This window comes from Crinia signifera, chromosome 12 (assembly GCF_055691185.1).
Source record: "Crinia signifera chromosome 12, ASM5569118v1, whole genome shotgun sequence".
NCBI lineage: Eukaryota > Metazoa > Chordata > Amphibia > Anura > Myobatrachidae > Crinia > Crinia signifera.
The window spans coordinates 24,298,611-24,313,363 of NC_139228.1; the positions used below are offsets into that span (position 1 = coordinate 24,298,611).

General features: G+C 43.2%; 1 protein-coding gene across 13 annotated transcripts in view; it reads right to left on the bottom strand.

Moving 5' to 3' along the window:
• RYR3 (ryanodine receptor 3) overlaps positions 1 to 14,753 on the bottom strand; it is a 527,067-nt gene that overhangs the window by 70,546 nt on the left and 441,768 nt on the right. For all 13 annotated transcript variants that reach the window (XM_083167836.1, XM_083167846.1, XM_083167845.1 and 10 more), the window contains 8 exons: positions 12,274 to 12,321; positions 11,953 to 12,052; positions 6,593 to 6,672; positions 5,214 to 5,290; positions 4,850 to 4,923; positions 3,773 to 3,790; positions 2,145 to 2,225; positions 493 to 581 (listed from right to left, as the gene is read on the bottom strand). In XM_083167836.1, coding sequence (XP_083023962.1) covers positions 493 to 581; positions 2,145 to 2,225; positions 3,773 to 3,790; positions 4,850 to 4,923; positions 5,214 to 5,290; positions 6,593 to 6,672; positions 11,953 to 12,052; positions 12,274 to 12,321 — 567 coding nt within the window. The remainder of the gene's footprint in view (positions 1 to 492; positions 582 to 2,144; positions 2,226 to 3,772; positions 3,791 to 4,849; positions 4,924 to 5,213; positions 5,291 to 6,592; positions 6,673 to 11,952; positions 12,053 to 12,273; positions 12,322 to 14,753) is intronic.

Genomic DNA, 14,753 nt, shown 5'->3' on the forward strand with positions numbered 1-14,753 from the left:
ATGCATTTCCAGCTAACTGAAAATAATATAACATTTCTGATGCTAAACAGTAGCAGATGTAAAATACCCACATGCATTATACAGGGAATCAAATTCCCATTGTGAGATCTCGGGCCAAACCACAATAAACCTGTTGATTAAACAAACTGGCACAGAGCAGCTTTAGCGGAGATTTCTCTTGTTGCTAATATTCATGTTTCATGGTGATTGCTTTTTTTTTGTTCTTCTTTTCCTAGCAGTGAAATATTGTAATATTTTTTTTCCCACATTTAGTTTTAATGTTATTGAAATCACTGAATGGTGAATATTGTCTTATGTCTAGGATCATATGTCACATGTGTGTAGTTACCACCTGCAGCTACTGTATCCACTGTATAGTGTGTGTGTGTGTGTGTGTGTGTGTGTGTGTGTGTCTGCAATATCAACGCAGGATGGAACAAACGGCAAGTGAAAAAACTTTAATTGTTCAAAAAGAAAAGACCTTCTGGTTACCTGGAGACGGAGTAGGTAATCCACTGTGCTAATGATAATATTTACGGTGGTTGTATTACCCATCTGGGTTCTGAGGAAGTTTTGGAAGTCTGAAAAATATATGCAAGAAATACAGCTTAGCAGTCTTTGGTACCGATGTATTGAACAGTATATCTTTCATATCATATCCAATTTAGAGCAAATAAGTAGAAGTATAAATTAATTATTTACATTTCTGTGACTTTTAAAATGCATACTCTTTGCATCGCTGATTAAAATGATATGTCTATATTCTGGGTGGGACTGCAGTTGTATCTGCATACAAAATGCTACGTTACAGTGTAACCAAGCATATCCTATGCAATACAACCGCAATCACACACACAGAATATGGGCATGTATGCTGCCTATCAATTTAATCAGCAAGGTGTGCTTGTGCTTTCGGCCAAAAAAACAAACCTTGCAGCATTAACAGAGTTGAACGGGAACTGCCTGCTCCCTTTCGCCAGCTCGTGGTACATTGCATATTCAGGCTAGATGTTTGACGACACATCTGTACGTGAGTCCTCTACAGCACACATTATGGGTCCCCTATCTATAGTACCATTACTAGGAGGACCATCACCCTTATGCAAATGTATTGAAACAAGAGGTGATTTTTTGTTTTGTTTTTGATACTTAATCTATTTCCATCTTCCGAAAAATAATAATTTGACTTCCAAAGCAAAAAGGACCCTAGAAAAACAAGTGATGCCTTGAATATGGATTTGAAAGAAATAGGAATACAGTTTAGCTCATCTACAGTGCGCAGGAAACTTCTAGCAGTTGGAACAACAGCTGCTCAAAAAAACTATGAAAGAAAAGTGTTACAAATGGGCTCAGAAATATAAAAACTGGACCAAGGAAAACTGGCAGAAGGATATCTTCAGTGATGAAAGCCATTTCTTACAGGGACAGAGAAGTCAACATGTTCGAAGATCAACCGTAGAGTAGATCAGCGATGGTCACATTGATAAGTGTGTGAAACAGCCAGAAAAGAAAATGTTTGGGGATGCTTTATCTGCGGTGGTGTTGGGAGCTTGAAGCCAGTTGATGGTATGATGCTCTCAGCGAAGTATATCGATATTCTTCAAAGCAAAGTGGTTTCAGAGCTGGAAAAACCATTCCCGGGTGGATCAGCCATCTTCCAACAGGATCATTCTCCCATGCCATACATCCAAAATGGTCAAGAATTTCATGGCTGGAAAGAATATAAAGCGAATAGACTGTCCTGGGAACTCACAAGACACGAATCCCATTGAAAATCTGTGGACTATTTGCAAGCGCTGCCTTAGAGGAAAGGACTGTATGATGAAAGTGAAGCGGATTGAGGCACTGATTAAAGTGCGGTACCATGACCATAAAATCATGAACGACTGTTCCAATTTGTTGGATTCTAAGCCAAACCATGTAAAAATGCTTTTGAAAAACAAAGGAGATCATACAAACTACTAAAATGTTGTTTGAAATAAAATTCAAGGTGAAAAATCAAAATAATGTTTTTTTCATTGCTTGTTTCAATTAATTTGCACAAGAAGGCAGGTAGATAATATAGGGCTTTGGCTTCCTATGTTCACTTCCAATTCCACTTTCGGCTACTCATAAAGGACAGTTTGTGCCAATAAATAGCTTACCATTGTTGTGTCCTTCACATAGAAGTTGCAGGAACCTAAAGAGGTCTCTTGTGAATTCATCGTTCTGTAAAACCTTCTCACCTTGGAAAGACAATTAGTGTGAAGACATTTTAAGACAATAAAGGCACCACGGAGACATTTTACCGAAAAATCACATTATCCTCTGTTAGTAGCTGGGTACTGGTTGTTAACACGAACATCTAGACAGCATGGTCAACACAAACTGAAAGGAGGTCATACATGCGTTCAAACAACTTAAAGAATGAGAATTTCGTTGTGCTGTTTCCTATTTATCCATCATAAACACAAAAATAAAAAAAAGATTTTTGGAGTGCTCCCTTTAGATGTCTCGAGAATACGGAGTATACTGCAAAAGAGAGGTCTCTCGCTTGATGTGCATGTTTTGCATCAGATATCTCAAGCTTTAAGAGTTTGCCCGTTGTCTTAAGTTTGGGCTCTCCATCAGTTACTCCCCCAATCTTTCAGAACCTAACAAAAGGAACATTGTTGCACAAAAACATTTTTGGGCTAATTTACGCCCCTTTGGGAAATGTGCCAAGCATTAGAAGTATGCTGAATTAGCAAATTGCTCAAGCTTGAAGAACTCCAAACACACAAGACTACAGAAAAAATGGTGGTGGTAGAAGTTCCACATTTTGAAAATCTAGGTCTTAATATAATAGAAATCTATTACCAGGATCTGTGTCGAGGGGTGTATATAAAAAAATCCACCAATAGCTACAAGTTCTGTAAGGGGGAATTACCTCAATGCCAATGTGTTGAACGAGTAAAACTATTTTATAAACGTTCTATTAAAGCCACTGCTGTATGTTCACATTTCAGACACATACATTTAATGCTAGATCATTTTGATCCATAAATCAATGAAAAACATACTTTTATGTGTTATTTTATCAAACGGTTCCTCTTTATCTATTTTTATGACTTCGAACTTCAGAAAATTCATAAGAATTCACCAACGTCCCAGGCCCAGTTTATGAAGATGTTGGCCTTCATCAGATTTCTCAGGCTTGTACATCACATGACAATATATGAAGTTAACCAACTATATATTTGTAATTCTGTTGAATACATATGGAATAGCAACTTCAATAAGCATTTGATGTGGCTCTTTTCTCCAACTGGTGCAAGGATCATCCTATTACATCTCGCTCTACAGATTTTCGGATGCCAGTCTAATGGTGCTTAACCAAGATAGAATAAATATAGAAAGCTGTGCTTTTATATATATTTACGCATATTCTATAGAAACAATGTACAATGTTCTACAGACGTTATAATGAAATTATTAGTAACTGCATGCACGGTATAAGGTGAACATTTATGTGGTTTTTTGAATTGGTCTATTGTGCATGTACTGTATTCAACATGGAGTAACAAATACACAAAGAAACATAGAATTAATGAGAGAAAAGCAGCAGCAAAAAGGTAAGAGCTGAATAATCAGCGATGAGCAGATAATTAATGTCTACAAGCGTGCACTGATAAGATGAAGTTGGTCTGCTAGTTTATCACTGTGTGAGCATGCAGCAGCCCTACGCATGACAAATGCCTGGAATAAAATGTAATTAGCGAGGCATTTATCTTAAAGCAGAAGCGTCACCTACCTCGCTCCCGGACAATGACTGCGTAAAGGAAGGATAGAAGAAAAGGGACAGTAAGTTGCTGGTGACGAATGATGTCAGTTGTACCGTCAGTACAGATGAGCGACAAATAACAAAACGGACCGTAATGCATTCTTTACCTGGTCAGTGATGTGAGAGCACAATCAGGCTGTGACAAAACACTCAGAAAAATGGATGGGAGGACTAGTTCTGGATCACTGCCTCCAGCGATGTACTGGGCGGCTTTTGAGCCCCAAGTATTTTACAGATGTCATGTCAACTTTCACTGATTGAAATATTAGATCAATTCACCTAGGACTTCGCTCTTGGAGGGCTCTACAGCTTGTCTGGCTTTATAGAACATTCTGCACCATTTTTGGAATATCAGAGCTGGGATTCACGGAATCCAGAGTTTATTAAATACTTTCCACAAACTTCTGGTTGGTTCGCAGGGCTGCCACCCATTCGCAAGGGCTATTCCCTCGCAGGACCTGCGAATGGATGTTACATAGTAACGTCCATTCGCAGCCCAGTGGGATCCACAGACATCATTCGATAGTCGGCGACCATCGCATGATGGCGAAGGTGCACGCATATAAAAGTGACTCTCAAGTCACTTACATATGCATGGCCGCTCTGGAGGAAGTGGGCGGGCAGCTGATATCCGGTGATGTCAGCTGGCCGCCCCTCATGTCATCGGGGCATTCGCATGGGAACGCCCATGAAACGCTGGGATTTCTCATATGCAAATGCCCCGGCCCGCCGCCCCATCAATGCCCCCTGCCCGCACACTTGGGTGCGCGAGCCCGGTGAATGCCCTGTTCGCCGTGGCCTCACGCACCCGGCATATGCACATGCACTTAAATGACCCTGTGCATTTGCCTACGCCCGCCATAAGGAGACCCTGTGAATATTCTGGTCCGTGCGACCAGAGTAAGGCCCTAAATCTGAACCATAATATGCATATTCAAATCTCAGAGAAATCACAATTCAATCTCTGTTGGCCAAAGAACTTGACTTTGCTCAATTTATTGCTGAAGTGTTTTTATTTTAAAAGGGAAATAGATTCCTCATACGTACGTGTTCCCTCTTCTGTGACCATTCCAAGGCCTTCCGCTTTATTCTGTCTTTCAAACGCATTCAAGTCGAGAACACTATAGACACAGAATGAGAATCAGCCTCAAATGAACTGACATCTCTCATTGAGATTTGTATTGTTAGTCAAGAGTAATGCTCATCGTTGTGCTTAGTGCACCATGTAGGGTAAGCGCGTGGGCTGGAGTACATTACCTTGTCTTGTAGCGTTAGTCACTGTGACATACTTAGTGTTGTATATGATCGTGAGCAAAGCTTGCTTAGCGATATACAATAACAGCACTACATTATGCCAAGGCCACAGTATGGTGTAGAATATCTCCATGGAGAATGAGAGAAACTTACTCACCTGCATGACATCATAAGGCCAGACAGGCTCTGGAAAAAGCCGGCATCTTTTTTCTCTTTTAGGTAGTCTAACATTTTCTGTAAATAAAATAAAAAGAATTTTGCAGTAGAAAATCAGCCCTGTGCAGCTGCCTGGTCCATTTACTGTACAATGGAATCTTTAAATAGGATTCTATCACAGGGTGTGACAGTTGCTAAAATCATGATAGGAGGGGGAGTCAGCTATAGAAGTGGTATCGATGGCTTTCCATTAATTGATTCACTCAGAGGGGAGGAGAGGTGCCCCCTTGGGAGCAGAAGCCCAGCGGCAGATGACTCCATTGCCTCCCATAGTTACATCTCTGACACAAACCCTCTTCCCTCATGTGCTTCTTCTACTTTTATTTAAAGTATCTTCTATTTAATAACCCTATCAGCATCAATTCCATCAGTTTTCTAACCCCCGGATGCAGGGGTGTAAGTTCATCCCAGTTGCCTGGAGGCAACTTTAAAGGCCCCCATACACTATGCAATTTGGGCCAGATTTCACCCAATTCCAGCTCATCGCGCTGAGAAATTGGGTAAAATTGGCCCAAATAGCATTAGTCTGATGTCCAATCTCAGATCAGACCCAGAGATCATACATGCTACATATATGATCTCCGTGACGGACTCTCTCCCGTTGGCAGGAAACAGGGATCGCATGCGATACATCGCACGCAGAATGGCTGCATGCAATGTAATGCATGCGATCCTGCCGCACGGTTGGGTCCCGGGTGGCTGGAGGGGGATTGTATGCGACTTCTCTGAGGGGAGTGTATGGGCTCCTTTAGTTTGATTATCTATGTAGCAGCAGCAACAGGTGTGCTGCAGAGCTCCGTTGGAAGAGCCGTGGTCACACTTGGATCCATCTACAGTATGAACCACACAGGTGCTGCTGTACATGCAGGTGCCCCTTCAAGGCTTGGAGCCCCGTGGCTGCCGTTTCCGTTGCCTCTGGGTGATACGCCGCTACCCTGATGCTTTATTCAGTATCGTCTGCTGATGCAGCTGTTTATATACCATGTCCTTGTATACATTGTCATGTACTGTAAGTCACTGTTTTCTTGTTTTGCTTATTTGTGTACTCTATAACTGGACGCTGCGGAACCCTTGTGGCACCATACAAATAAAGCATAATAGTATATAGCTAATAGGTTGGTATTGCTAGGACTGGCCTATTTCAGTGACTGCATCTTATAGATAGAATATAAGTGGTGGCATTGTACACTGGGGTTAACCCCCATGTTGCCTCTTCTATCATCACATCCTGTACATGTAGTGCACCAACCACTAAGCTACTGCACTAACGGTTTCTCCCTGCTACACATAACATCAGTAGAGGAAGCCACAATACTGTACCTGCTGCACCACAGTGTTGCCACCATTTAAGATTGCAATTCCAAGCTTTAGGGTTTCCACAACCATGGGGCTCATTTCACCTACATAAAGAAAAATACACATTTCTCAGAATTAGACAAAATTCGTTTTTGGTGTTACAGACACACTTAAAGTGGATGTTTGCAAATGTGCAAACTGTATGGCAAAGCAATTAAAAGGCAAATCATTATTAAATTAAAAATTACAGTTTTGCTGTTAGATTATTACAATTGTGTCAGGGCATACTGGGATGTGTAGTTCCACAGCAGCCGGAGAGTCGGAAGTTGCCTAGCCTTGAGTTAAAATAAAATAAAAAAACATTGGATGACCTACTTTGAATATCAGACAAAGTGAGTGCAATCATGAAATCTCTCCCCAAAGGTATCACCAATTCCCCATACGCCTGGGATAACATGATAACTATTACAGAGGAACCAACACCAACTTACCCTCAACCGTACAGGAAAGGATTGCGCAGACTGATTACAAATATATTATAAACCCAATTAACTTGCACATTATAAGAATGATTACCCAGGAGAATTTATTGAGGGCTTATGTCTTTCACCCAAATTCAAAATACCTCCAAATGAGTTTTGTACTCAGATAAGAACACCGTTCCCCCTAGTAACATATAAGAGCTAATCTCATACACATAAGAAGATACATTTTGGAACAGCATATACTCATCTAATCCTCTAGTATGCAAATCAGATGGGAAGAAAACGGCAAACTACTCTTATGGAGGAAGAGTGTGAGGAACTACTTAGGGGTCAATCCTATTCCCGGCCAAGGGTGTGTGGAGCTGTTGACGCATTATGTAAGTGTCGGCAATGGCATCTGAGCTTGCACTCCTCTTTAGTGCCCAACAATCCGTAAAAGGGCAGAATTATACGGGTGGTATTCAATTGTTAGATCACGCCCAACCTCCGATCTAAAATTATGGGAGATCTTAGGACTATATTCAATTGATCATTTTGTGCATGTAGCGCTCATTATGCTCAGGGTATTCAATCTCACAGGGAAAATAGCGGCGGGCCCTTTTCAATGCTGTCTTTCCCGACAGCATTGGACAGAGATCTTGGCAGAATGGACCCGACTTTAGAAGCAGTCGGGCCTGCTCTGCCGAGAACGGCCATGGATTGTTGAGCTCCCCAACCGCAGCTTGACAATCCATGGCCGTATCTTGCGGCCACGCCCCCTTTTTGTCATTCGGAAGGCGGTACATTGAATCCCGCCTGCCGATTCTTAGTTGAGCCGGCCGAGAACAAGACAGGGTCACGGCGGTTGGGCCAGCCCGACAGTAGTGTCCCAGGACTGAATATCCCCCTTAGTCACACATTCACACATTTCAGATCACCTCCCCCAGGGATAGCGAGCTAAAATGCTGTTGAAAAACATTTGAATAACGCCCTGTGCGGCTTACTCACAGCTGCAAAAACACAGCAGGGAATAGGATTGACCGCATACTACTCAACACTGTATATAAATATCATACTGTACCTAAATGTGTTGAAAAATTATTCATAGAATGCATTTTATATATAGCAAATCTTTCGAGATGGGTTCTTATTTTGGAAATGCCCTGTGACAAAACCTTTACAGATCATTTTGACTTAACTAAACAAATGATGGGAGAATAATGTGTCCTTAATTATTACTTAAACATGAAGTTGGGCACAGCTGTACATAAGAACCTATACCTTATTATTTAGCCCAAATTATAGGAAAAAAATAACAAAAAACCATTGGGCTTAAATGATCCACATGGCATGTAAAGAATACAGTGCCAGGTCCAGCGGCGTAACTATAGCACCGCAGCCCCCGCCACCGCGGGGGGGGCGCTGTGCATGTGGGGGCGCCGGGGGCTGCGGTGCTATAGTTAAACCCCCCCCCCAATCCCCAGCAGACTTACCTATCGCGCTGGTCCCGGCGGCTCTGTTCTTCTGCTGAGGACCACCACAAAATGGCCGCCCCATATAGCACACAGTTCTCTGAAACTGTCTGCTGTATGGGGGCGGCCATTTTGTGGTGGTCCTCAGCAGAAGAACGGAGCCGCCGGGACCAGCGCGATAGGTAAGGCTGTGGGGGATGTGGGGGGATGGGGTTTGCATAGGTGGCGAGGCGGCAGGGCAGGGGGGTAGGGGTGCTTGGCGGGGCGGCGGCGAGGGGGGGGCGCCCCCCCCCTAACGGCGGGGGGGGGGGGGGGGGCGGGGGTTTCCTCCAGGTAATCCGGTTTCCTCCCACAATCCAAAAATATACTGGTAGGTTATTTGGCTTGTAACAAAATTAACCCTAGAATTTCTGTGTGTGTGCGTACATGTGGTAGGGAATATAGAGTGTAAGCTCCACTGGGGCAGGGACTAATGTGAATGTTCAAATATTCTCTGTAAAGCGCTGCGGAATATGTGTGCGCTACAGTATATAAGAAACTGTTAATAATTAAATAAATAAATAAACAAACTATTATGATGCTAGGTGTATTGTGGTTAATGAATGCATCTAGCCTCAATATGCCATGCAGCATGAGATGCCTGGCATAAGTGAGCCACAAGGATACACGCACGCGCGCACTGCTAGCGTAAGGCATCTTGTGGCCGATACTGACTTTATAATCACTCACATTGCGTATTCAGGATGGTAGCACATGCCGCTCAATCTGATGATATTGCAAGCGATTTTTAGCACCTCAACCCAACAAGCTTGCTGCCTAGGTGCCATCCTTGACTCTGATCAGTTCCACAAAGTCTATGTCTCATACTGTACATACATCTAAAAACATATCCAAAATACGATCATATCTTATACAAGACACTGCAAAAACACTAATCCATGCACTCATTATTTCCCGCATTGACTTTTGCAATGGCCTCCTTACTGGCAGGGCCGGATTAAGGTTTGTGGGGGCCCTGGGCAACACGGTTCGTGCCCCACCCCCCCCACACACACACACTCCATCCCCCCCCCCCCCCACGGGCTGGCACAGTCCACACAAACACAGACCCCCCGCCCCCCCGGACGGTACCTTATGGGGATCGGTGCTGCGTTGGGTCCCTGCGGCGGATGTGAGGTCAGCAGCGGGGTCCCTGCGGCAGATGGGAACTAGTGGGAACTACTAGTTCCCATCCACTGCAGGGACCCCGCGGCGAACCTCGGCTCATATACACCGTAGGGACACGCTGGCACCCACCCGCCACTGACGCAGCAGTGGGGTGGTGGGGGTGGGGGCCCTAGAATGTGTAGGGCCCTGGGGCGACCGCCCCGTGGGTAATCCGCCTATGCTTACTGGTCTTCCCTAATACAGACTCTCACCACTATAACCCATATTGAATGCAGGCTGATCTTCCTAGCCAACTTCATCACCTTCTAATCCGTTCTGTCAGTCTCTCTATTAAGTAAGGATTCTACCGTTTTCAATATAAAATACTTTTATTTACACATAAGGCTATTAACCAAACTACACAAACGTACATCTCTATACTTATCTTAATACAGTATATCTCTATCTGACCTCTCCGGTCTGCATCCACATGCATTACCCGCTTCCAATCACAGTTACACGACTTTTGGGCTGCACCCACTTTGTGGAATGCCCTCCCATGCAAAATAAGATTTTCCTTCAGTCTTCAAACCTTCCTTGAAAACTCACCTCTTCAGGCAGCTTAATATATTACAGAACCACCCACATAACTCATAATTTTCCTATCCAGATACATCTGTACAGTATACACATATACTCACAACTGTCATTCTTCAAATCAGTCAAAATCAAAATAATAAAAAATACAATGGGAAGGGGGTGCAAAACTATGTTTTTTTTTTTTTTTTTTACAGGGGGAGTTATGAACCGTAGATTTTTTATTTGTTACTTAAGGGGTGGTGGGGTACTATTATTAGGATTCCAGACCACTGGTGGATCTATTGCTAATGAAGGCTGGGGTGGGTGAGTGTGTGTGTGTGTGTGTGTGTGTGTAAGTTATTATATAATGGAGGAAGGGGGGGGTCTATGGACACAAAGGAAAGGGGCAGCAGGGGCAAAAGCAGGGGGGAGTCCCAGCTTTTGGAATATACCCTCAGAAAAACTCTAAGTCAGACAGAAACTGAGATATCTGACTGGGGACAGCAATTAACAGGCTTGGATGGGGACCACTGCTTTGAAGTCAGATATCTGTGGTTCTCCAGGGCCGATTTTTAAAATTCGTGTACCCTTGGAAAGAGGGGACCCTCAGCTTTCAGACTAGGGCCCTAAGATTCCTAGGGGGGTTTCTGGGTACTCGGAAACCCCCCCTGCGTGCGCTACTGGGCAGTAGAGTCATGAAAAACACCCCCTATATATACACCTGTATCTTATGCTTAAAAATATATATTTTATTATATTATTAAAATACTTTTAATGCTTGATAAGTAATACAAAAAAATTATAATTTCTTGGTGGATTTTTGAGGAAATATACATGATTTAAGTGGCTAAGAACTTTTGCAGTCTGGCTGGCCATTTACATAACATATCCTTGTGTATGAATGAGTGTTTCCCTATAGATTGTAAGCTTGCGAGCAGGCCCCTCCCGGATCCGGCTGTCCCCTCCCCCCCTCATGTACCTGGTGGTGGCGGAGGCTTTAAATTGCTGCGATTCGCGGCATTTCAGAGAAAAGGGGCGGACTAAATATGCAAATCGTGCATATTTAGCCCCGCCCCCTCATCGGAGACCCGCATATTGCGGTATTTCCATTTCTGGGGGCAGGGACTGATGATGTCTCCATCAGGCCCCGCCCCCAGAAGTGATGTTGACCCGGAGAGATGGTTCTCCCGGAGAGGAGATTGTAAAAGTTGGCAACCCTGCTCTATAACGGTCTGTTATTACACAGTTTTGTTCTATTACTTTTGCTCCATTTGTAAAGAGCGCCTGAATATGCTGCTCGATCAAAGAAATTGTTAATTACCAACTAATAAATAACTGTAGTCACAGTCATGAGGACACATCTGTGTATCAAACCAGGAGTCATTGAACAATGATTGTTATAACCAGCACTTAAACTTAAGTTTGGCAAAAGCATCAAATCGGCACTTTGTGCTGTTGTTCATATTTACTACAGTAGTTAGAGGCTGCTGCGCACCGGTCTAGCTGTTTTCCTTACGGACTTCAGTCCTGGCTCACAATATTGATGATTACAAAATGGTTTACCTATTAAAAAATTCAAATAAAACCAAAATGTAACAACTGCAGTGGCAATTGGGTAAAAACTTTTTGCAAAAAAAAAAGGGTTGCAAAACATGGAACATGGCTACTTGGAACTAGAATGTAGTGTCTGTCCTAATTTAATACACCTGAAACAGAACATTACCTTTACTTGCACTGATCATCTGTAGCACCATCTCTGCAGCCCCTCTCTCATGCAGACGGGCCTGCTGATACAAGGTCTTCTGTTTCTCCATTTCTTTTTCCTGTAAGACGGGAGGGAGATGTAGGTTTCTTCTTCAGAACACGCAACCTTTGTGTAAAAATTATTTAGCATGGTACACACATCCTATTTACACTCCTAGAAAACTATATTAGAGGGGGGATGAAAAATGGCTGTAATTACCTCAGAAAAGCCATTGGCTTATTTAAGAACATTACTGAGCATGTCATATTATGTTAAAATACAGTACAACAACGCTCTTACTTCAAATGTTTTCTCTTTCTCCTCATCCTCTTCTTCATTTTGGCAGCTCTGTAATGGACAAGAGTAGAACGTGAGCAAAGTCTTACAGCATAGGCAGGGCCGGTGTAAGGCTTCTGGGAACCCTAGGCAAAACTACTGCCTGCCCCCCCCCCCCCCCCTCCACTTGATGTCTGAACCCCCTGAGGTCTGAACATGCACTAAAATCTGCTTATACTGTATGGTCAACAACTGCATGTTCTGTGGGGGCCCAGGTGACATCTATGAACTTATTTATTAACGACATGTCTTATATAGTTCTAGTCAGAGATGAATAATGGTGCATCTTCGGATGGTAATGCTTCAAGAAACATCTGAAGCCAGAAGACGATCGCTGTCGGCATCTCAGATCCGAGAGCTGCAGCCAAAAATACAACATTAAGTAGGATCAAAATCGCTACCGATCATTGGTTGCAGCATCAGCCATCTGAGTGAGCACAAGTCTACTCTAAATGGTCACTTAATTCCCGCTTTGGCCCCCGTTTTGGATAACCGTGCCTGTCCCTGCCCCATCAACGCTCACAAATGGGCCACTGAGACTGTCCTTGCACCCACAGATTTGTGCCAATCCTACACATGAGCAGATCAAAAACCATCAGGCACATCGCATTTACACACATCTCTGAATGATACCCCGAAATCTCTCTTAAATAGTTTCTAGTGGCTGTGAATAATGTACTGGAAATTTGTTGTATGTCAGTATTTCCATGTATATCAGAACTACTGTATGCCCCCCCTCCCCCACCCTGAGTTTCAGGAAACCCTCGGCTTAAATAAGTTTGTAACTCCCCCAAAAATTTATTTGCTCACTTGAAAGCTGCACAATGACATTGACATCTTTCTAGCTAAACATCCACCACGTTCTAGGTCTGCAAATTACCAGTCTAGAAAATCATTGTTTCCGTAATGCACTTTCGTTACTTTCTTACAGAAGTTTTCTTCTTAAATGGTAAACTCTGTTTTAACAAAAGATAACAAAAAATACCTGCCGAAGAGACAAAACGTATTTCTTATTTTCAATCACAAAAACAGCAATCAGTGTAGCAAGTAAACACTGACCACAAAACATCACAAGCTCGGATAAGCTAGGTTTAAAGCAGCTTATCTGTAGCGCGGGTGTTCAAATGTAATCCAATCAGATACAGACAAAAGCCAAACAAAAAAAAACCCTCCACAAGACACAACAGCCTTAAAATGTCAGTGCTTTGGTCACAATATTGTGCAGATGTATATTGTTAGAGAGGGAACTGCTTGTCCTTCCCCAAAACCGTAATAAACCGCTTCAATGCATTGCAACGTTGGCAGTTTCATTGACAGATGCTGATTACGTTTGGCTGTGGTTACCAGTTTTCCTACTCTGGTTATTGGTAAGTTACTGCATGACCTCTATAAGAGTCCTCCAAAAATAAATATTTTATTCAAACACCAGACTGCACTTGCAAATAAATGAGAAACTGACTTATTTTAAAAATAAACAGCACTGCGGTTATGTGGTTCAAACTACGGTCAAAGTGATCTTTATTCGGGGCTTCCAGGGTTGTTGTTGGCAGCATTGGGTTGAATATTTAGATCTCGATAGGTGACACTACAGCTGGTAATGAATGAAGCCTTATAGGCATGCTTATTATCTCTTCACCTAAATGCGTAACTGGTCAGAGACAGTGCAAACAATGTATGTGCAAGGGGGCTAGAGATGCCAATTCCGGGGCATTTTTTCAATCCCGGGATTTGGGATTGAAATATGCTCAATACTGGGTTTGGCCTCCCTAATAAAAAACACGCCCACCCCTCCAAACCGGCCGCCCCGCACATTTACACATGTGGCCAGGAGCAGGATGGATGGGATCGGTGCAGTCGACAGCGGTGGTGCAGGAGTATGGGGGTGCGGGAAAGCAGCGGTGCGGGCATTGGGCTGAGCAGCATGACCTCTGACCTAGTCATCCTGCACAGAGCCACAATGCCGGAGATGGGAGCAGCCGAGCTGCCCCGCATTAGACTGCACATGTGCAGTCTAATAGAAAATTCCTGGGACTGGAAACTAGAATCCTGGGATTGAAATCCCAGAATTTTATAGCCAAATCCTGGGATCTCGCAGCTCCGGATCCTGGAATTGGTCACACTAAAGGTTGCTAATCCACCAGACGATTCACTATTGTCTAATTGGACACCCAGTTATATGGACACATAAGACCGTGCTCCAGTTGTTGCAAGTAGTCCGGAGTAACAGAATCAGATTGTGTGGGCTGCAATACCAACAGCAGGATGAACTAACTAAGAAAAATAAAACATGTTGACCAAATATATAATGCAATGAATTAATACAACTAAAACTACATTTGGCAGCAATAAAAATGAATAAAGATTGGTACAAACGGCAGACAGCGGTAAAGAGACAATTCACCATGACTCCCCAGTATGTTTCCCACTGACATAATTCACAAGTT